Source organism: Diceros bicornis, chromosome 37 (assembly GCF_020826845.1).
Source record: "Diceros bicornis minor isolate mBicDic1 chromosome 37, mDicBic1.mat.cur, whole genome shotgun sequence".
NCBI lineage: Eukaryota > Metazoa > Chordata > Mammalia > Perissodactyla > Rhinocerotidae > Diceros > Diceros bicornis.
The window spans coordinates 8,802,759-8,823,366 of record NC_080776.1 but is presented as its reverse complement, the minus strand read 5'-3'; the positions used below and the strand labels follow the sequence as shown (position 1 = coordinate 8,823,366).

Genomic DNA, 20,608 nt, shown 5'->3' with positions numbered 1-20,608 from the left:
GCTCAGCATCTGGGGCACCAGGAGGCAGGCTTGAGGCTGGATTCACAAGGTACGGGGATGAGGGGGTGGGAGGGACAGGGGAAAGCTGGGGGGACAGGGACCAACCTTTGGAGGGGCAGATCTCCCTTCTCCCCAGTGTAGGTGTGTGGCGGGGAGAGCAAGGCTGCCCAGCCCCGGAAGAGGGGTGAATGATGCTGGCCCTCGTCCTTCCAGCCCCGGGGTGGGGGAGGGGGCAGAGGGTGTGCGCCCGAGGGGCGAGCGGGGTGAGCACGGGCGTCCGCGAGGACAGAGAGGCCTCTAGCGGCCACCGTGGGAAGCAGGAGAGGGCGGGCGGGGGAGGGGCGGGAGGTCACTTCCTGCCCCGGCCTGGGGCTGCCCAGTTTTGCAAAGGAAGTGCTGCCAGGGCCGGACGGGCGGGGGCAGGAAGTGGGCCGGAGGCTCGTGCAAGGGCGCGGCCAGTAGGTACCGAGAGGCCGCGGTCAGGGGGCGGGTGGTGGCGGTGAACGAGGCCCGGCGCCCGGCCCCACCCAGTCTCCCCAGGGACCCTGAGCCCCAGCCCCCAGCCCTTCCCGCGGCTCCTCGGTGGCCCGCGTCGGCCTCGTTTCCAGCTGCTCGGTTTGGAGCTGAACTTGGCCTCCCCATAACTGGGCCCGCTCCCCACCTCCCTCTCTGGGGCCCCACCACCCCTCCCCCTCCACTCCAGGGCGGAGACCACACCCCTCCGTCTCCAAATACCTCCCAGGGGCCTCCCCTAGGGACGCCTCGCAGCTCTGCTTTAGCGCTAACATTACTGAGTCCTCCGTGTGCGGCATGCAGTCAATTCTGCAAACAGAGCGTAGCTCCATTTTGCAGATCAGATAACTGAGGCTAAGAAGTGGAATAATTAAATAGTACAGCCCGATACACTCCGAGTCCTTCGAAGCTGTGGTTAACCTCGCACAGTTGCACTTAGGGCCGCCCCTCCCTCCACAGGGTTTGTCGAAAGGCGGTGTGGCTTCGTGGGACACACAATTGCACCCTCCACTTCAGCGTCCCCCCAATAACCACAGACGCAGGATAGGGGCGTCTGGCTTTCTCTTTAGTTCTCATCACACTGTGGGGCTCTCAGTCACAGAGAAGGCACTTAAATGGGAAGGCCACCCGCTTCAGGCCAATCTTGTCCTCCCCCCACCCCCAGCTCTCTGGGGGGGAGGGGCAATGATCTCTCTCCTTGACATCCCCCTTGGACTTCGTGGGTCCCCTTAACCGTTAGGCCCTGGGGAGAGACCCAAGGCCTTGACCTGCAGACTCAGCACTTGGGGGAGGGGTTCCAGATAAAGGAGTCAGAGCTGACAGGCAGAACGTCCTGGGAGCTGCCCCCAGCCAGCAGGGGGCGGGGCAGAGGGCTGCAGGGGGTGGGTTGGCACAGGGGAGGGGACAGCTTGGCTAGGCCTCCTGGAGACCCCCCAAACCCCACAAAAGGGTCCCACCCCTTGCAGATCCCCTAAAGGCACCGGTGAAGTATGGGGTGGGTGGGCGAGGCATGATCAGGTGATGTAGAGATCCCCACACACACTCAGCTGGTGGGCCTACCACAGTGCTGGGCACAGACAAGGTGCTCAATGACGTGTTCCGAATGAACAGAGCAAAGAGTGTGTGAGGGACAGGGGACAGGGCCTGGGGCCCCTTGGCCCAGCTTGTTTCATCAGAAAATAGCAGTTTAAAAAATGTAAAAATCCTTTCCCTCCCTCCCCCGTTTATGGGCCCAGGAAAGCGGCGAGGGAGGGGTGTCTATCCCGACCCTACCCTCTCCCCTTCCTCTAAAAATCTATATACACATATACATATTTATATGGCACCACAGAAGTCCTGCCAAGGCCCCACACTTGGTACTGGGGGCGTCAAGGCAGACGTGAGGGGTCAGGGCTGGGGTGACGTGGGGAGCAGCCCTCAGCTGCTACTGAGCCCAGAGAAGCTGGAACCCGGGGCCCTGGAGGGCAGAGCCCTGCTCCCTCCCAAATGGTAAGGGTCTTCTCCCCTCCTAGGCAGACTGGTGGCGGACATGTCAGTCCCAAAAAAGGAGGTGGGGAGACTGGTTCCTTCCCCAGCAGCCTAGACTGCAGCAACGTGCAGACCGTTCCAGAGCTGACCAGATGGTGGTCCAGGCCGGGGAAAACCCGGCAGGAAAGAGGGCTCTACGCAAGGCACTTGGTATCCACTGTTCCCAGGCTGGGGGCTGAAGGCATGGGGCAGCAGGAACCCTGCCCCGCCCCCAAACAGAATCAGAAGGGGCCGAGGGCCCAATTTGGCAGCAGAGAACATGGCAGCACAGAGAGAGCGAGCGAGAAAGGGGGAGCGGCACGCGGGGCCCCAGGGGTCCCCTGAGAGGATGGAGGTTCTAAGGCACTGACACAGGGACCCAGGGGCTCATGGCCCTCGGTGCAGCCTGCTGCCCCCGTTGAGGCCTGCCCAGGCTGGTGGGGGAGACGCCCACTTCCCATGGCGCTGAGGTGGTGGCATGGCCACTGGGTTTTCTTAAGGCAGAGTCCTCGTGTGAGGGGTGTGGGCGCGGGTCAGGGGCAGGTCCTGGCCCCAGAGCGCCTCACTAGCTGCCAGGCCGTGGCTGCCTGAGCACTGAGTACACGTCGTCCACGCGGCTGAGCTGCTCGAAGAAGGGCAGAAGATCATGGAGCTCTGTGTCACTCATGTTGTCAAACCACGAGGCCACTGGTACCTGGGCAGATGGGTAGAGGGCGGTGAGGGGAGCAGGTGACCCGAACGGACTGCCCCCCTTCTTGGGTCTCAGGCCCCATCCCGGTCTGTGGGGCACTCACGGCGTTGTCTGGATGGAAGACGTACGAGGCGGGTGAGTTGTCCAGGATGAGCACACGCCGAAGGTCGCGGCCCAGCCGGCTCAGATCCTTCACGTAGTTCCCCCGGTGGAAGACGCACGACTCTCGAAACAGCCGCGCCCGGAAGGCCCCCCACTTGTCCAGCAGGTCAGCTACGGGGTCTGCGTACTGGGGGGTGGGAGGTGGGTCAGCCAGGGCCGAGGGTGACCCAGGAGTCATTGTCCAGAGGTCCCTCCAGCTGTGTGTTCGAAGCAGGGCTGCCCCGGGAGCCCCTGGGGGTCGGGGGGCTCACCTTGGCTAGGCTGGCGGTAAACAGAACGCACTCGAAGAGCTCGCCCATCCGCTGCAGGAACTCATCGACGTGGGGCCGCTTCAGCACGTAGACCTGGGGGGCAGGCCAGTGAGGGGGCTGCTGGCCACAGGCTGGGTGGGCTGGGGTGGGGTGGCTGAGGGCTGGGAGGGAGCGGGTGGAGGAGGCAGAGAAACACAGGAGGCAGGCTGGTCCCAGGGCCTGCGGGATCCACTTGGCCAGCCACCCCGACTGCTGCCGGGGAAGCCACCCACCCTCCAGAAGGAGATCAAAATGAACCTCTGACTCCTGGCTTCCGGCCCTACCTCAAGGGGAATCAATTCCCAGCCACATGTAGGGGCCTGGGGGCAGCCCCCTCACCCCAAGGCTGCAGGGCACCGGCCCCCGAGCCAAGTAATGGAGAACAGGCTGGACAGCACACAACCTATCCTGAATTACTTGAACTGGGTCCCGGGCAGGGTGGGGCAAGGGGGCGCCAAGGAGGAACCCCACTTCCTGCAGGCCTTGGAGTGGGGCCAAGTCCCTGAGGATCTGTGTGACCTTGGGCAAATCCCACACCCTCTGGGTCTCTGACATTCCACATCTAAAGTCCCAGCTGGGGCTCTCAGGATGGATGGGAGGAGCCTGGGGTCTGGAAGGCTAATGCCAAGCCCCCCCCACCCCCCCATCCCTGGCCCCTCACCTGGTGGACCACCCCATCAATCTCCACAGGGATGATGAAGTCGGCATTGTTCACGGGCTGTGGGGGGAGAGGGCAGCTGGAGGTGGAGCGAGGCCTGCAGAGCCCGCCCTCCCAGGTGGGGGCAGGCCCCCTCGGAGACCCGGGGCTGGGGGCTGCTGGGCAAGGCCCACCTTGAAGGAGCTGTGCACCAGGGTCTCGTCTAGGTCGATGACCACGCAGATCTTGTCCGAGTCCTGGGCCTTGGCCTCGGGGAGCAGGTACTGTACTGGGGTCTGCTGTGGGGATGGGCAGGGCTGGCTGGGGCGCCTCTCTCACCCCCCAGGCTTTTGTCCTATGCAGGTCTGCCCTCCCCAACCCTCTACCTGGAGGGCCACAGGGGCGGTGAGGACAGACCCCCATCTTCCCATCTCTGCCCCTTGCCAACTCTGGAGCCTGGGACGGGCTGTCTGGTTCTCTGGGCCTCACTTCCCCATCAGGGAAACCAAAGCAGAGAAAAGCTCCCACCGAGGAAGGGGAAATTCAAACTTCCCTGGGCTGGGGGGCCCTCAGCAGTCTTGGGGCGTTGAGGACCAGGTAAGGAGGATCTGGGAGGGAGGGTGGAGAGCCTGGTAGGGGGGTTCCCCCTCCTCCATACCTTCCAGGGCTGGCAGGCAGGTCATGATAAGCCCCTATGCGCCCTCCGGGCTGAGCCCAGAGTCCCCGCAGCCCCACCTGGCCACCACGCACCTTGGGGACGGCTCCGTTCTCCTCCACGAGCAGGGGCGCCCCGCCGTGGGCGGGCAGGGCCTCCCCATCATCCCGGCAGACGCAGCAGAAAAGCGAGTGGAAGATGCCCCGGCTCCGGGGCTTGTGAGAAGTCGCTGACTTCTGGTCACCTGAAGCAGAGAGAGCCAAAGTAGGGGTGTGCACACGTGCCCCCTGCGAACCCCTGCTAGGAGCGTCTGCCCATGCCTCCTCCTCGAGGGGGACACATACGGGGGCTCCAGGCCCTCCTGAGCGTCTTGGCTCCAGGCCACCCCTCTGCTCCGCACAAGTCGTTCTACTGTGGCCACAAAGGCACCCACGTTAGGGGGTGGCCTGGCTGGAAGGGGGGTCCCGACGGTGCTTTCTCTTTTCCTCACAGCCTCCATAGCTGCTCACGGATCAGCCCCCTGGCGGCGCCTCCTGCCCCCCCACCTTACCTGGGCGGCCCCTGCTCAATCGGGCCCCTGCCAAGGAGGCCCGGGGCTTGGGGCCCTGGGGCCCACTCCCGCCTTCTTTCCATCCTCTCCGCCCCCGTGGGTCCAAAGTCCTCCCTGAGGCTGGGCGCAGAGGCAGACGGTGGGGACCCGGGGCCAGTGTCGGGCGGCCATCTGCTGGCCCCGCCTCCTCCGCCCCCGCCCCGCCCAGACCTCCAACCTAGAGCCGGGCCTCCGCCGACTGATTGACGGGCCCACCCTCCGGTCGCCCCTCCACCCGGCCCCCTGCCCCCGGGCGGAGCGAGGCCCAGGCCAGAGGTGGGCAGAGCAGGAGTGACTTTCTAGCCTCAGAAATCAATACCGGGACAGGGAGGGGTCTACCCCCAGCCCAGCCACCCAGCCCCGGGGCGCCCGGCCGGGCGGGCCGGGGGCTTCCCGCGTCGGCGCGTGTGCGCACACGTCCCAGCCCGACGCACGGGTCTCCCCGCGGGGGCGCTGGCGACCCTTAGAAGTGGCTGCGCCTCGCGGTGCCTCTGAGGGGCCCGGCGCCTCCAACGCGTGACGCGGAAGTTTGTAAGGAACGTGGCTGTGTTGGCGGGAGATGCTTCCCACCCTCCCCGGCCCGCTGTCACCTCGGCGCCCCCTCCCGCGACCCGACCAGCCCGTGGCCCAGAAGGGGCGGAGTCTCAGCGGGTGGCCTGAAGGCGCCCTCTCCGACCCCCCCTCCCAGCCCCACTGGCGCCAATGGGGGGGGAGGGGGCGACTCTCGGGCACCGCGCACCGCCAGTCCCGGAGACCCGGAAGGAGTCCGTTCGCCACCCTGCCTCAGTTTCCCCACCTCGAGCAGACCCGAGCGCCCAAGAGGCGCCAGGCCCCGCCCCGCGTCTCGGAGCCTCGCCGAGTTCAAATTCGCACCCCGCTCGCGCTCTGGCTGGAGCTTCGGGCCCCGCCGAGGGGGCGCGCGGAGCTGCAGCGGCGGCTGCCCCGGGGAGGGTCCCGGCCCCCTCCTCGCCCTCCCGCGGCGCCCGGGCTGCGGCCCCTTCCGCGCGGCCCCCGTACCTTTGCCCCGTAGCGGGCTCCGCGCCTCCTCCTTGCTGATCTGAGTAATGACTGCCGAGCTGTCCATGGGGCCGGGCGCGCTCCGCTCCGGCCGGACTCCTGCCCGGGCGCCCGGCCTCCCCCCCGGCTCGGGCCGGAATCGGGGCGCGGGGGGGAGGGGAGGGGTGGGAGGGAGGGATCCCCGCGAGCTTCAGAGGGGAGGGGAGCCAGGTTCTTAGGGGGAGAGGGAGGGGGAGGGAGGGGGTGCGGAGGAAACTTTGTTACAACATGGAGTTTCCTCCCCGCGAGGCGGATGCAAACATGGAACCCGGGCGCCGTTTCAAGGCTCCCCCTTAAAAGGGCAACGGCTTCGGCGTGACCCGGACTCGGCCGCGGCTTTCATCACTTCTGGGGCCCGCGCGACTCGGCGGGCGGGGCAGGCGGGCCCGGCCGGGTTCCTGCCGCGCTCCAGGGGGCGTCGCCTCCCTTCCTGCCGCCCGCCCGCGGGGCCGAGCCTCTGCGGCTGCGTGGCAGGACCAGCACCCTGCCCACCGATCCGGAGCGCCGAGGGCCAGGGCCCGGCCCGCCCGCCCCGAGCGCCCACGCCGGGGAGTGCCCGAGGCCGCGGGCTCCGCCTCTGCGCATTCCGAGGGTCGGGGACCGGCCTCCTCTCGGGTTCCTCTTTGGGAAACGGAGATAACGCTCTGTGGTCTGTAAGATGGGTCCTCTCTCCGATGTCGCAGGGGCCACCTCGCGGGGAAGTCGTGAGCAAGCGAAGGCTCTTTGCGACTTCCAAACCGCTGTGCAGATCCACACTATTATGCTCTGCACCGGACTGTGACCGTCGCCACCCACCGCGGTCTCGGGGCCCGATGACTGTGATCTGTAGGGCGTGAAAATTCCAACTCGCTGCCCCGGGGTGCCCCCTGCCGACCTCTCCCAACAGCCCCACCTGGCGCCCTGCGCGTCCGTCCCCTGAGCCACGCCAGCCACCTGGCGTTCCTGCCCGGGGGAGCCAAGCGCCTCGACGCCTTAGGGCCTTCGTAAGCGCTGTTCCCTCTGTCTGGAACACGCTTCCTCCCCCTTCACGGAGCCAAGTCCCACCGACCTCATAAAATGCCACTGCCTCCAAAACACCTTCCCAGACCCCCTTCTCTACTGCGCACGGCCCCCCGCTCTGTGATTAAGGGGGAGGGGGTCTGGCGGGGCCCGCACACAGTGGGTGCGTAATTCCTGCGGGCCCAATGCCCGACCGTGGGGACCACAGGCATCAACCGTGTGGAGCGTTTTAAACCCCCGCTCCACCCGGGTCTGTGCAAACGCCCCGGGCCAGCGCGCGGTCCGCGCTTCCACGCCGGTTCTTCCCGAGGGAAACTCGTGCGTTATGCGCCCGGAGTCTGCGGGTGGGTTTCTTTTTTCCCCCGTTTATACAGTTCCTTCCATTCGTCGTTACTGTTTTGTGTTCACAATTTAAAAAATAAGAATAACGCCAGGCCTTGACAAACACCTCAGCACTTCCTTCCCCCCGGGCCGCGCGCCGGGGCGGGGCGGGCGCGTCCTGTCCCGTCCGCTGGCGGGTGCGAGCGCTGCGCACGTCCTCGGGGCCGGCGGAGGGGGGCGCGGGGGGCGCGCCAGCTTCGTGCCCTGCGATGGGGGCCGCGAGGAGGCGGCCGGGGGCTGTGATCGCCCCCCCAGGCTACACCCCAGGCCCCCCGCCGGCTCTTAGGGCGCCCGCACGGCCGCCATCATCGCATTTCATCCTCTAATCGCCTGCCTGTAGCGAGCGCTGAGTCTGGGTCACGCTCTGGCTGCGCCCCTTCATTCCCTTTACCCCTCAGAGAGACCCCCTTCTTATCCCATTTTACAGATAAGAAAACTGAGCTCCCAGAGGTGAAACGACTGGACCCAGCTCTCCAGCGAGGGCAGAGGCGGGCTCCCGGCCACCCAGCGGAGCCCCCTCCCCTCCGGTCCGGCCCCGGGGGGCGGGGCCTCAGCTTTATCTCCGGATGCCCGGCCCGCGCTGACCCCAAAAGGAAATGTGTGGCGTGGGACTGAGTGAGCCCCTGATCCGAGCAGGGCGGTTGGTCTTCCTCCCCCTCCGTTTCTCTCTCTGGGAAGGCTGGAAGCTGGCCGGCTGTCCCCTTGAGGGTCAGAGGAGCTGGGGCGGGGATAGGGCACTGGGCAGGGCAGCAGCACCCTCCCCCTCCCCTCCCCTCCCACCCCCGACACACACGCCCATCGCCCCCTGCAAGCCTTTGCTGGCGCGGGCCTCTTCCCCGGGGAGACCTTCCCCCCTCCCAGGCTGCGAGGCACCCCAAGGTGCCCATTCTGGCAGGGCGGGGTGGTTAGCGTGAGTCAGGTGGCCCCCTGCAGGGCAGGGTCTGGGGGTCTGTGGGGACAGAGGAGCTGGTGGAAGTGGTCTGTAGGGTTGGGGGCTGTTCACCCCCAGCTGCTATCTGTCTCTACCTGGGGTCGCCCCACTCACAGTTTATTTTTATCTGTTTCATGGGTTTGCACCCCAGGAGGAACAGTCCTGGGGGCTGTGAGAAACACCAGGATTCAGCCGGCTTCTGTCTGCCAACTGTGGATAAGTGTCTTCTCCAGCCAGGACCTCAGCTTCCCCGTCCGCCAAATGGGGCTGGTAAAAAACCTCACCCAGTGCGGAAAGGCAGGGCGCCCTTGGCAGGTCCTGGGCAGTCAAGGTGCCAGGCCACGCCCAGCCTGAGAGGTTGATGGAGCATCCCCTCCCCCCTCAAGTTAGATCTGAGCTGGGGGGGGCTGGGAGAACCAGAGCTACTATGGGGGTGGGGGACAGACCCTTGTGGGGGGTCTCCCTGCTGGGAAAGGACTGACCTTGGCCTGACCTCATCGCTCACCCCTCGCCCAGGCCCAGGAGAGCCCCTTAGCTGGCCCTGGTCCCCTCACCTCCCTGCCTTCCTTGTCCTCAAGTTCTAAGTTCCAGGCTTAACTGTTCATATGACCAGCCTACCCTTCTTCTGGGGTCCCCCATCCTGCTCCACAAGATCTAAGAATGCCCCACAAGGTGGCATGTCTCTACACGTTTGCACAGACAGCTCCCCCTCCACCCCTGCCATGCTCCTCCCCCCTGGCATGCCCCCTTCCTATTCTGCTTTTGAAATCCTGTCCAGGAGTTAGCTTCTCTGGCTTCCGCCTCACTCTTTCCAGGTGTCCCCGACACGCACGTGGGTTGTCCCCCTAGCACACCATATAGTGATTTGTTGTGTCGTTTACATAGCTGTCTTCCCCCACTGGAGTGTGAGCTCCTTGAGAGCTGACATCTTTAATTCGGGACTTTGCCTCTCTCCCCCACGTCTAGCACAAGGCTGGTGCCCACCCACAGGGATGTGCAGGGGGTACAGCTGGGGGCACCTGCAGGAAGCAGAAGGATCTGGGACATGCCTTTCTCCACTACCCAGCCCCCATCTATCCCTTCCTTTATCTCGTGTGGGCCCTATCTTCTCCAGGGCCAGCCTGGAGAAGGGGACTGGGCGGCCATCTCGCCCAGGTACCCTCTCCCGCCGTTGCTCTGGTGGACCCAGACCTGTCCATCCCGTCCCTCCTTGAGGGCCCCACTTGCAACGTTGCCCTTTTAAGAGAGAGGAAATTCTTCTCATAAACAAGCGCCCCAACCTGAGCGCGGAGCTCGCCCCGCCGGAGCCCTGGCAAATCGGGGGTGCTTCCAGGCACAGCGCCCGCTCCAGGCTCAACCCGGGGGAAAGGCTCGGCGGCCCCTACCCGCTGCCGCTCTCCGCAGCTCCGGGGCTGGGGTCCGAGGGACGGGAAGAGGCTGGAGGAGGGACTTGGGGGAGCCTAGAAACAGCCCAGGGAGCGTCTGTAAAGTACAGCCCCTGCACCGGGCGAAGGGGTGCCGGGCGGCTCCCAGCGGTCGAGGGGGTTCCCCGCCCACACAGCACCCCCCCCCGCCCCCGGCCTGGGCGGATTCCGAGGCCTCAGGGCGCGAGGCCGGAGCGCCCGCCTCCTCCTCTTTGGCCGGGAGGGGTGAGGCCGAGGCGGGGAGTGCCGGCGCTCGGGGCCGTCCCTGCCCCTAGGGGGAGCTGGGAGTCAGCGCCCAGGGAGCGCTAACTGCGCGCGTGGGAGTCCCGGCCGCCGGTCCCCTGGGGAGATGACAAATGAATTGGGCCTCGGAGGCACGGACTCTTGGGTTCCTTATGACCCGGCGCCTGAAGGAGGGAGAACCGCGCCTCGATTTTACTGCCTGGAAAATGGGTTGCGGGTGGAACAGAATGGCTGAGGCCACTCCAGCGAGAGTAAGAGCAAATCAGACATTTCCCTGCTCTTCTGGACAAGACGTGAACCAGAATTTATGTAGCATTCGTCAGACAGTGCCAGTTTAGAGCCTGTGTCCCTTCCCCCTCCCCGGGGCAGTCTGTCAGGTCCCTCCTATAGGTGCTCAATAAATACTTTTGGAATGATTTTTTTTTTAAGTCTCAAGTGCCAGGTACTGTGTTAAAGTGCTGTACGTCCACCGCAGGGTTGGCGTTGTCCCCATTTTACAGATGGAGATACGGAAACCTGGAGGTTAATCACTCATCCAAGACAGAAAACAGTAGGTCCCTATGGAACCCAGGTTGGCCCACTCCGTCTTGCTGCCTTCACCCCGCCCCACCCCCACAACCAGCAGGCCAGTCCGCCCCACTCATTCCGCCCCGCAGCCGGGCCCGGGGGGTCGTTCATCCAGAGGGCTCCGGCTTCTCCTCGGGAAGCCCGTATGAGAATTGTCGGTGGGAGCTGTGGGCCAGAAGGGTGGCTCCGTGGGCGATGAGACAGGTCCAGACCTGGGGGAGGGGCGACAGTGAGTGGCGGAGAGGACAAGATCTCCGGGGAAGCCCCAGCGCATCCCCTCCCACGCCCTCCGTCCGCTGCCGCCTGTCCTCGCGGCACCCGCGGCCCCTACAGTACCAGGTAGGCGGTGAGGCCCAGGTAGACTGCGGCCAGCAGGGCTACAAGGCCGAAGTAGGCGGGGTGGGGGAGGCTGGGCAGGTAGCTGACCACGAAGTAGAGATTGATGGCACAGACCAGCGCCATGATGGAGGAAGTGATGATCTTGCTCAGCCTGGGGACAGGAGGGAGGCTCAGAACGGGCTGCATCTCCTGCTTCTCCTCCTTTCCAGTGCCCACAGCCAGCCCAGAGCTGGGGCGGGGAGCGACCCTTTACCCACTTCTGCCTCCCAGGCCCTCCAGGCTGCACACTGGCAGGATTTGGCAAGAGCAGGGTCTGAGATGAGGGTTTTCAGGCTCCAGAAACAGCGCCCACCCCCGGATTCCAGTCCTGGCTCCCCGACTTGCTAGCTGTGTGACCCTGTTCAAGTTCCTTAACCTCTCTGAGCTTATCTCAGGGATAATGGTAATTCCTACCTCTGGGGGGCTGTGAGGATCAAATGCCATAATTCAAATGCCGTACCAGTGCTTGGGACGGGGAGTACTCACAGGCCATTGGCAAACTCTTGCATGATGGCCGGCATGCTGGTGAACGTCAGGATGGGCAGCACAGCGAAGGGAAGCTGGGGAGAAGCGGGAGGATGGACTGAGGGACCCTGCCCTCGGAAAACAGCGAGGCCGGGGCTCCAGTCATCCTCTGCCTGGCTGTGTGCCCTTGGGCAAGTCTCCTGACCACTCTGAGCCTCAGTTTCTCCACCTCTCTGCCTTCCAAGATTGCGGGGGGCTCCAAAGCAGGAGCAAGTGTTTGGGGCTGTGATCCCAGGGTGCCTGAGTTTGAATCCAGCTCTGCCACTGGGCACTTAACTGTGTGCATCAGTTTTCCAATCTGGAAAATGGGGGTAATGATGGTTCCCGCCCCCTGGGGTGGCTGTGGGGATTATGCGAGCCTTGCAGGCAGGTGAGTTTAGAATAGTGCCCGGGAGGGAAGGAGGATGCTCTGTATGGGGCATTGTTGTGGTTCCTGTTCAGCTCCGCAGGGGGCAGGTGATAGGGACCGGCTCACCAGCAGGCTCTGCAGCACGTTGAGCAGGTCGTTGAGGCCTGACAGGTCTCTCACGTCCCTGAAAACGGCCACGAGCACGGTGGGCAGGATGGCGCAGGAGCGAGTGAGGACGACGCGGGCGAAGCGCGACCACCGCAGCTTCAGGAAGCCCTGGGGTGGGGCGGGGGGGCACCTTGGTGGCGGGGTCAGGACTGGGGATTCCAGAGCGGGACCCTCTGTCGTCCCTCAGCCCATCTCACGCCTCGGGGAACCCTCTGCTTTTCCATCTCTGAAATGAGGGCAGCTCTGTCCGTAGGTGGCGGAGAGGGGATGCATGGGGAGAAATGGGGGGGGGTCCCCTCCCACAGCTGATTGTGAGGACTAAACAGTTTTGGGGAAAATGCTCCTATTAGTCCTGGGTCTGCACCTCAGGCCAGCTGCGTCACCTCTCTGAATCTCGGTTTTCTCATCTGTAAAGGGGGGCTTATAAGGGCACCCTCTGGGCTGCTTTAAGGATCAGCGAGGCCCTGTCCGAGCCCCCAGTAGTGCGCTTGTTGACTTCGGACCCCTGGGCCTCCCCGGCCCGCCCCAGGCCCCACCTCCATCACAAACTGTCCCGCGTAGGTGCCGGTCATGGTGGAGCTTTGCCCGGCCGCCAGGAGACCCACCGCCCAGATGTAGAGGGCGGCGGGGCCGAAGAGGCAGCCCAGGATCACGCCCTGGAGGGGGGGCTGTGGTCAGGCCCGTGGCCCCGCCCCTCCCCGCGGAGGCTCCGCCCCAGGCGGGCGTGGCGCCGAGCCGGGGGGAGCACGCCCTTCCCCGCCCCCTCGTGCCGCGCGCTTACTCCTTGGTAAATGTCCACGGTCACTGTCAGGTTGTTCCTGGGGAAGATCTTGGCGTAGTCGTGGAGACTGCTGTTGTCACAGACGTTGAACTGCGGGCACCGGGGCAGGAGGAGGGAGATGTGAAGCGCACACTCAGTCTCGGAAAATCAGACCACCAGGCCTTGACCAGGGATGGAAAACTGGTGGCCCGCGGGCCGAATCCTGCCAGACGCACTTTGGCTAACAAATTTTTTTTCTTTAATGTGAATTTGTTGCTAACGTTTAAGATGGAGAAGAATTCACATGAGCACCAGGTTTCCTGCTTCTCTTGGATTTGTAAGAGCTGGCATTACCACAGACAGAGGATTGGCTGGCAGTGACACAGGCTGTCCCACAGTCCCCTCCCCTTACACCCGACCCACTTCCCACAGCTCTGCGACCCGCCTGGTCTTGAAGACAAGGATCGGCCATCCTTATTTAGACCTTTCTCCTTGTGCCAAGGAGCAGAGTGAGACCCAGGGAGGGGTGTGACTTCCCAAGGTCACACATAGCAAGGCAGTGGCAGTGCCCCGGTCCCTGGAGGCCTGGCCAGCCCTCCCCCACACAGTGCCCAGCATTCTGTAAGCGCCCAACACTGGCTAACGGTTGTTAGAGCTTCGGGACAGAGACCCACTCAGAAAGGGAGACAGGCACAGGTCCCAAATCCCAGAGAGCCAGGCAGAAGCTGGCCGCTCCTTCTCTCTGCGAGTCAGCTCAGATGTCCCCTGCTCAAACCCTCCCTCACCACACCCCCAATTATGTTCCATCACCCCTCTTATTGCCTTGTTCACACTCTTCCCCTTTGTACTGCTTTGTTGATTTGTTTCCCGTCTGCTCACCACCCTCCAAATTGAAGCTGCAGGAGGGCAGGGTCTTTGTGTCACTGCTATATCCCCAGGGTCTAGGACTTGCCTGATATATAACAAATGCAGGACATATTTGCTGGATGAATGATGGTTTATCTGCTAACTATGAAGATTATCAGGAGAGGGGGCCCAGGAAAGAGAATGACCACCCCGCACATTCCCACCTCCAGGCTCACGCTCAGGCCGGACCTCCTCCCAGAACGCCCCATCTGCAGTTTGCCGGGCAAGTCCGGCTCATCCCTCGAGGTTCAGCTGGAGAGCTGGGTCCTCCAAGACTCTGCTCCTCCCTCCCAGTCACCCTGATGAGGATCTGACCCTCTAAGAGCCCGCCTGGGAGGGGCTGTGTCTCCCCAGTGGGGTGGGAAGGGGCTCCCAGCCAGAGGCCAGGGTCACAGACTGCCTCCCCTACGGTGCCTGGAGCGCAGGGCAGAGCCTCAAAGGGCTTGGCTGCATGGCCTGGGGTCCCCAGCACAGCCTGCGGGCCGTGTGTGGGGGGCAGGCCGTGGGCGTGTGGGGAGCGTGCCTCACCGCGGCCTGGTTGGTTTGCTGGTAGAAGGCCTGCCCAAAGACAGCCACGACAAAGAGGTTGATTAAAAAGGAGACGGACAGCGCGATGGTGGCCTCGATCAGGAAGTACATGTTGGCTTCTCGGATGTCCGCCCGGCGGGCCCGGTCTATCTCTCGAGACTATGGAGGTCAAAGGGGAGGAAAGAGCCAAAGTCCCTCAGGGCCACTCCAACATCCTCCACCCTCACACCTCTACCTGGGGTCACCCCCAAGCCCCAGTTCCTTCTAAAGCCCCTGACATGGCAGTCTAGGACAGGCCCTTCATACACCTCTGCCCAGAGGCCTGCTCCACAGTGACCAACTGTGTGAATGAAGGAAGATGGGCCTTTGAGGCCCCTTGTGACCTGGACCCTGCCCCTCTCTACCTCAGCCCCTCACCTGCTCCCCTTCATTCACCAGGCTCCATCCTCAAACATGCCCAGTTTATTTCTGCCTCAGGGCCTTTGCATTTGCTGCTCCCTCTGTTTAGAATATCTTCTCCCCCATCTTCCTTCACATCCTTCATGTCCCAGAGATCACCTCCTTAGAAAGGCCTTTCCTGATTACCTTTTCGAAAGTAGCTCCTAACTCAGTCATTCTCTATCATATCATACTTCTCTGATTTGTTTTCTTCAGAGCATCTTTCACAATGCATAATTCTTTCCTTTATTTGTGTATTTGCTCGTGGTCTGTCTCCCCCACTAGAATGCGAGCTGGAGGAAGGGAGAGGATTGCCCGTCTTTTCATCACTGACTCCCAGCTCCTAGCACGCAGTAGACGCTCTATTGTTATATATTGAATACACAGAGAATGATTTCACTTCCCGCCTAAAATCACGGAGGCAGGAGCCACAGGGGCGGGGCTCCAGGCTTGGGGGCGGGGCTCTAAGGGAGTGGGCGTGCCTCCCTTTCCCGCCCTCTGCTCACCTTGACCAGGGCCGAGTGCAGGTAGATGTTGTGAGGCATGATGATGGCGCCGACGATGCCCACGGCCTGCAGCAGCTCAGGCTGGCCGCAGCCGGGGCACGAGGGCAGGAACAGGCCCTGGAGAAGCGCCCCCTGAGCGGGACGTGCCACCACGTACTGTGGGGAGGAGCCTGGTCAGGCCGAGCCCCGCCCCTGCGCCGCCGCTCTCACCCTCCGCCCGGACGCCGGCGGCCGGGGCGTGGCTAAAGGCTGTGGCCCCGCCCATCGGGCTCTGCAGGGGGCCCCGGGGGAGGGGCGGGGGGTGTTGGGTCTGGCTTCGCACCTCGTAGCCGAAGGTCAAGGCCATAATGGTAATAAGGCATCCGAAAAAGGCTTCCAGCTTCCTCAATCCTGGGGGGAGAGCAAAGGGGCAGCACAAAAAAACCCCAGAATTGTAACAGAGGCAATTGCTAATGGCGAGTGTCTTGAGCGCTTTGTTCCAGGCCCCGTGCCAATTGCTTAACATAATACCTCGGTGAATCCTCACCGCAGCCCGATGTCGTCTGTGCTATTATTTCCCCGCATTACGGATGAAGAAACAAGTCTGAGTAACTTGAAACAAGTCTGAGTAACTTGCGCAAGGCCACGGGCCAGAGGGAGGGAGCTGAGAGCCCGTGCCAGCACAGCAGAGCATCTCCGTGTCCCTGCGACGAGGGGCACACCCACCGTAGTTGTCGAGGAAGAGGAAGAAGAAAGTGTCCACGATGGTGATGAGCACGCCACCCCAGAGCGGGATTCTGAAACCAGAGTGGCCTGGGTCAGTCCGGCCTGGTCCGGGGTCCAGATCACCCACACTCAGGGCTGGAGACTGTGGGGGACCCGAGTGGCCCCAGCCAGCTATGGGGGAGGGGAGTGGGAGTGTGCTGGAGGCGGGAAAATGGCACAGAACCGGAGGGGAAGGGCGGAGCTGAGTGTGGGACCCGCACGGCAGGGAGCTTGGGCTGCGGTCCTGAAGCCTGCATGGTGACTGATCTCTGTGGGTCCCTGTTCCCCCATCTGGTAAATTGGGCAACCGCTCTGAGTCAGAGGGGACTGCAGGATGAAATGGACACAGGCAAGTACCAGGCCCCGGGAAGAGGTAACAGCTGTTCCCAGCCCTGCACCGCAGAGCAGGGGCCCCTCGGGGCAGTACCGTCCAGCTGAGAGCAGGCTGAATGCAATCGCTGTGCCGATGACCTCCTGCATGTCCGAGCCCACGATGGCCAGCTCGATGGTCAGCCAGAGAAGGGTGCGGGGCAGCTAGCAGAGGAGGTAATCCTTCATCAAGGCTGGGTCAGGGCCGGCCCGTGGCTTAGCGGTTAAGTGTGCGCGCTCCACTACTGGTGGCCCGGGTTGGGAACCCTGGGCGCGCGCCGACGCACCGCTTCTCCGGCCATGCTGAGGCCGCGTCCCACATACAGCGACTAGAAGGATGTGCAGCTATGACACACAACTATCTACTGGGGCTTTGGGGAAAAAAAGGAGGAGGATTGGCAATTGATGTTAGCTCAGAGCCGGTCTTCCTCAGCAACAAGAGGAGGATTAGCATGGATGTTAGCTCAGGGCTGATCTTCCTCACACACACACAAAAAAGGCTGGGTCAGTTGTCTGTCTGTGGTCTCAGCCCTACACTCACCTTTCCATACCTGGCCCTACACTGCTGGGCTGGGAGCCTGCAAGCTGTGTTTGACAGACGGCTTGCCAGCGGGCTTTCAGTTAGCTTTCGTAGGGAACACTTGCGGGAGGTTGAAAGGCAGGGAAAATCATTTTTCCCCCGCTTCTGGTGGTGTTTCTGGCAGTGGCACCAGGCAACCTGGGCTCCAGCAGCACTGGTGGCCACTTCGGCAGTGGCAGCAATGCTTCCAGAAGCTCGGCAGCAAATGGTGGCCCTCGGCCTCCTGCCCAGCAGCTGTCTGATCTCTGGGTAACACCTCCTTCCCTTGCTCCTCCGGCCCTTCCAACACCTTTGCGACTACATCCCTGCATTTTAAATACCTTAGAAATAGCTAGTGGTGTAATTTCTGTTTTCCTGCCTGGACGCTGACAACAGCCATTGTCCCCAGTGTTCACCCCAGCTGATTTTTTGTCTTGGGTAAGTCACTTCCCCAGGTGTCAATTTTCCCTCCTGTAAATAAGCGGGGCACCCAGTCTGTGTGCTATTGGTCTGAGCCTCATTCTGTCACTGGCGAACTGCCTCGAGTAACTCAAAGGAGGTTTCTGAAGTACTTAACTGTTTCTCCAAATTGTTTTTTTGGTTACGTTAAGAGATGCAATCACCAACCGCCCTGAACTGGTCCAAACCTCACCGCAAGAAGACGCCTGTGCAGATGGGCCGAGAAGTGCCCAAGAGTTACCTTTGCTTCATTTTAATGTTAAGATCGCCGCCCCAGGAGGAGCCTAGGCCTTATTACCATAACATGCTATGTATGTGGAAGCATGTTTCCAAACTGCGCCTGCAAAGCCAATACCCTCCTCTCCCTTTTGAATATTCATTCCCCATCTGAAAGAAAAGGCCCCTGCTCTCCCATACTCGGGGAGCCATGGCTTTGGAAATAATTCCCCGTGGTCTCTTATTTGCTGCAAATAAATTGTACTTTGTGTGACAACTACTTCTGGTGAAGGCTCTGATTTCAACTCACCAAGAAGCGAACCCACTTTCGTTTGGTGCCAGTTCTTCTCATCTATCAAATGGGCTTGTGGTGCCCCACTTGAGATGACGTATTTGTTCAACCACGGAAGCTGTAAATGGCTGTTTGGGGTTTGGGGCCTGTGGGTGCTTCCTGTCCCGGCCCACCAAGCTCACCTTAGGGTAGTAGAGATGGCAGACCTCGCCCAAGTCCTTGCCAGTCACCACTCCCAGCCGGGCAGCAAGTCGCTGGCAGAGCAAACCCAACACCGTGGCCCACAGCAGCACCCAGAGCAGCTGTGGGAAGGCAGGGAGCGGCCTTCAGCCAGAGGGGCCAGTCTCTGATAACCCCTGGGCTGGTGGTACCTCTAACCAAGGACACTCTTTAGGGAGACAGTGGGGGAGATGGAGCGAGAAGACCACCCCCCATACCCCCCACACTTTTCTTTCCCATTTGAACTTAACACTTGCTCCCAGGAACACCAGCCATGCAGGCCACTCTGGGGAAATGTGGCGAGCTGGGGGTCTCCACCCATTTAGTCTGGTCGCCCCGCTCCCCACGATGCCCTGCGTCAATCACTTTGAATCCAGCCACAGCGCCAGCCTGAAGATCCGACTCGATGTTTCCTGGGTCCAGGAAAGCGATGCTCATGAGGAAGCCAGGCCCGGTGAAGGCCCACAGCTTCCGCAGGCTGAATGTGCCCTGCAGGTGGGAGCGGAGTGAGGGGGTCCTGAGGATAGGGGAGGTAGCAGCTGGCCATGGCCGGCTCCCAGGTGCGCCCCAATGAGCTCATCACCCCAGGCTGGCCAGCCGTGCCCTCCATTCCCCATTCTTGGAGCTGCTACCCCTGGGGGGTTAGTGGAGGGTGCAGGATGGGAGGAACTAGCAGAATTTGCTGAGTCACAGTGGGTCCTCTTTCTGTCCTGATTGGCAGCCTGCCTGCACCTGACGGGCCTGCCTTGTGCAAGCTCTGACTCAGCAGATCCTCAGAGCCCGAAGAGGGGCTTTCCTGGGGTCAAGACTCCTGGTTTGGCTTCTCCCTCTCCAGCCCCTTCTCAGACCATCAGGCTCTCCTCTCTCTCGAGTCCACTTAGCCTAGAGTCTCCCCACTCCCAATCCAGGGCTTGGGTGGCAGCCTGGACATCTGCTAAAGATTCTGGAAATGCAGGGTGACAGCGTCCGAAAAGCCAGCCTGCAGCCCCCGTCACTTCTCCCAATGCCCTCGTCTGGTCCTTTCCTTTAATGCTACAACAGAGCCTCGAGGCTCCACCCTAATTTACCCCACGCCCCTTTTTCCCTTCACAGGAAAGCTAAGATTCATTCAGAAAGCCACTTGATAATTTTCAGACAAATAATGAGCACCCCAGCTAAGCATTGGGGACAGAAGAAGGAAGGGGGCAGTTGCTACTGTCCATCACCACTGCTCAGAGCTGGAAGGGACTTGCCATGGTCTTCAGGAGACCTCCCTCCCTCAGCCTGTGAGATCCCACACGATCCTGTCAACCCTGAGAGACCCCAGGATGTTTCCAGCATTCCCACCGGCTCTGTGTCCGGGATGGGGATCTTCTCACTCAGGTAGGTCCCCCCGGGAGGCGCTTGCTGTTGCTCTGGGCTGGGTGGGGTGGAGATGGAGCCATAGCTGGGCCTGCTTAGCCTTTGGGGTCCGCTGTCACCTGCAAAGGGCCCCATGAGGCGTGGTGAGTGACCTGCTTCTCTCTGGCGGCCCAGGGCTAAAGCCATCTGTCCTCCTCCCCTACCGCCTCCTGGTGAAGTGGAGAAATCAAGGCCCAACTGAACAGGGCCCCTTGACTCCCATCTTGGGTCCATCAGCTCCATCCCTCTACCAAACGTTCCAGAAGGTGTATGGGAAGTGGAGCCTTCAAAATTTTCCTTCAGAAGGAAACTCTCCTTCCCAAATCCAGATCTCTCTGCACAAAGGGTGCAGAGAGGGACACTGGGCTCTGAGGAGGGCAAGCTGACGCCCATGCGTGTGCCCTTGGCCTCACCCTTGCCTCCTCCAGCAGCCAAGGAAGCTCAGGGGCTCCAAATGCACCGAGATTGGACGGAGGAGATGCTGTGCCCTTACGGATGCAAAGAGCTCAACCTCAGGCTGGTGTCCAGAATTGGGTCAGGTCCAGGACTCCCATGGGGGACCAGGGGCTTCCTTGGCCTCCCTGACTCTCTGTCACCCCACCCCGCATCCAGGCTCTGTCCCTGGAGGGGGCTACTCACCTGTCATGGGGACGGCGGGCTCTGGCACTCTCTGCGTGTGACCGGCGTGCTGGGCAGTTCCTCAGCCCATGCTCCCTGTCTGGGGCTGATGCCTATGAGTGTGCGAGCCCACACCCTCTTACCCATCCTCAGCTGAGCTCGCTGTCCTCGCAAACGTGGGCATTGTGAAACACTTTCCAAAGGCAGAAGTGGCCGGCTCCGGCGGAAGTGGCTGGTTGGCCACAGTGGAGACTTTCATTCTCCCCCTGGCCTGAACACTATAATATCTCTGGCTCTCTTCCAAGGGCCCACATTCTGTGCCTCCTAAGTTAGCTCTGATTTCGAGACTCTTCCTGCCGCTTGGGCATGCATGTCCAGGTCACATGACTGCCCTCCCCAGCTACACAAACAGTCAGACTCTTCTCCTTTTCAATCTGGAGTCCCATGGCCACTGGTTGGTCTAATCGGAGGCTACCCAGGCCTCAGTTTCCCCTTGAACGCCTCAGAGGAAAAGACCATCTGGGCTTGAATTGAAGATTCAGGCCAAGGA

General features: G+C 62.2%; 3 protein-coding genes across 5 annotated transcripts; all 3 read right to left on the bottom strand.

The window, feature by feature from the left end:
* Positions 1-1,057: 1,057 nt before the first annotated feature.
* CTDSP1 (CTD small phosphatase 1) lies at positions 1,058-6,426 on the bottom strand. 2 transcript variants are annotated; one of them, XM_058532981.1, is made up of 7 exons: positions 6,061-6,426; positions 4,550-4,698; positions 3,994-4,098; positions 3,824-3,880; positions 3,124-3,216; positions 2,814-2,999; positions 1,058-2,713 (listed from the first exon to the last, which is right to left on the bottom strand). In XM_058532981.1, exons 1-7 carry the CDS (start codon positions 6,125-6,127, stop codon positions 2,585-2,587), a joined length of 786 nt encoding a protein of 261 aa, XP_058388964.1. In that variant the 5' UTR covers positions 6,128-6,426; the 3' UTR covers positions 1,058-2,584. The 2 variants fall into 2 exon arrangements, with proteins under 2 accessions (XP_058388964.1, XP_058388965.1); XM_058532982.1 differs by having other exon boundaries at positions 3,994-4,095.
* LOC131399246 (uncharacterized) lies at positions 6,380-10,721 on the bottom strand. The gene is made up of 3 exons (XM_058533420.1): positions 10,701-10,721; positions 9,691-9,870; positions 6,380-6,922 (listed from the first exon to the last, which is right to left on the bottom strand). Exons 1-3 carry the CDS (start codon positions 10,719-10,721, stop codon positions 6,380-6,382), a joined length of 744 nt encoding a protein of 247 aa, XP_058389403.1.
* On the bottom strand, positions 10,424-20,367 carry SLC11A1 (solute carrier family 11 member 1). 2 transcript variants are annotated; one of them, XM_058532973.1, is made up of 15 exons: positions 20,080-20,367; positions 19,387-19,520; positions 18,427-18,549; positions 18,024-18,143; positions 16,374-16,480; positions 15,908-15,978; positions 15,525-15,592; positions 15,203-15,358; positions 14,259-14,417; positions 12,846-12,935; positions 12,601-12,720; positions 12,023-12,172; positions 11,509-11,582; positions 10,981-11,134; positions 10,424-10,856 (listed from the first exon to the last, which is right to left on the bottom strand). In XM_058532973.1, the coding sequence occupies exons 1-15, from the start codon at positions 20,084-20,086 to the stop codon at positions 10,752-10,754; spliced, it is 1,638 nt and encodes a 545-aa protein (XP_058388956.1). In that variant the 5' UTR covers positions 20,087-20,367; the 3' UTR covers positions 10,424-10,751. The 2 variants fall into 2 exon arrangements, with proteins under 2 accessions (XP_058388956.1, XP_058388957.1); XM_058532974.1 differs by lacking the exon at positions 19,387-19,520.
* Positions 20,368-20,608: the final 241 nt, after the last annotated feature.

Coding starts and splice junctions, on each gene's coding strand:
- LOC131399246 (XM_058533420.1), bottom strand. CDS start 10,721: ATGAGTGGGGCGGACTGGCCT. Junction 9,871..10,700: donor TGAGTGGGGCGGACTGGCCT/GCTGGTTGTGGG, acceptor GGCTGTTTCTAG/GCTCCCCCAAGTCCCTCCTC. Junction 6,923..9,690: donor GGGGCGAGCTCCGCGCTCAG/GTTGGGGCGCTT, acceptor CACGCCCTACAG/ATCACAGTCATCGGGCCCCG.
- CTDSP1 (XM_058532981.1), bottom strand. CDS start 6,127: ATGGACAGCTCGGCAGTCATTACTCAGATCAGCAAGGAGGAGGCGCGG. Junction 3,000..3,123: donor TTACCGCCAGCCTAGCCAAG/GTGAGCCCCCCG, acceptor CCCACCCCCCAG/TACGCAGACCCCGTAGCTGA. Junction 2,714..2,813: donor TCTTCCATCCAGACAACGCC/GTGAGTGCCCCA, acceptor CCATCTGCCCAG/GTACCAGTGGCCTCGTGGTT.
- SLC11A1 (XM_058532973.1), bottom strand. Junction 15,979..16,373: donor AGCCTGCTCTCAGCTGGACG/GTACTGCCCCGA, acceptor CTCTGGTTTCAG/AATCCCGCTCTGGGGTGGCG. Junction 12,173..12,600: donor CGGGACAGTTTGTGATGGAG/GTGGGGCCTGGG, acceptor GCCCCACCCCAG/GGCTTCCTGAAGCTGCGGTG.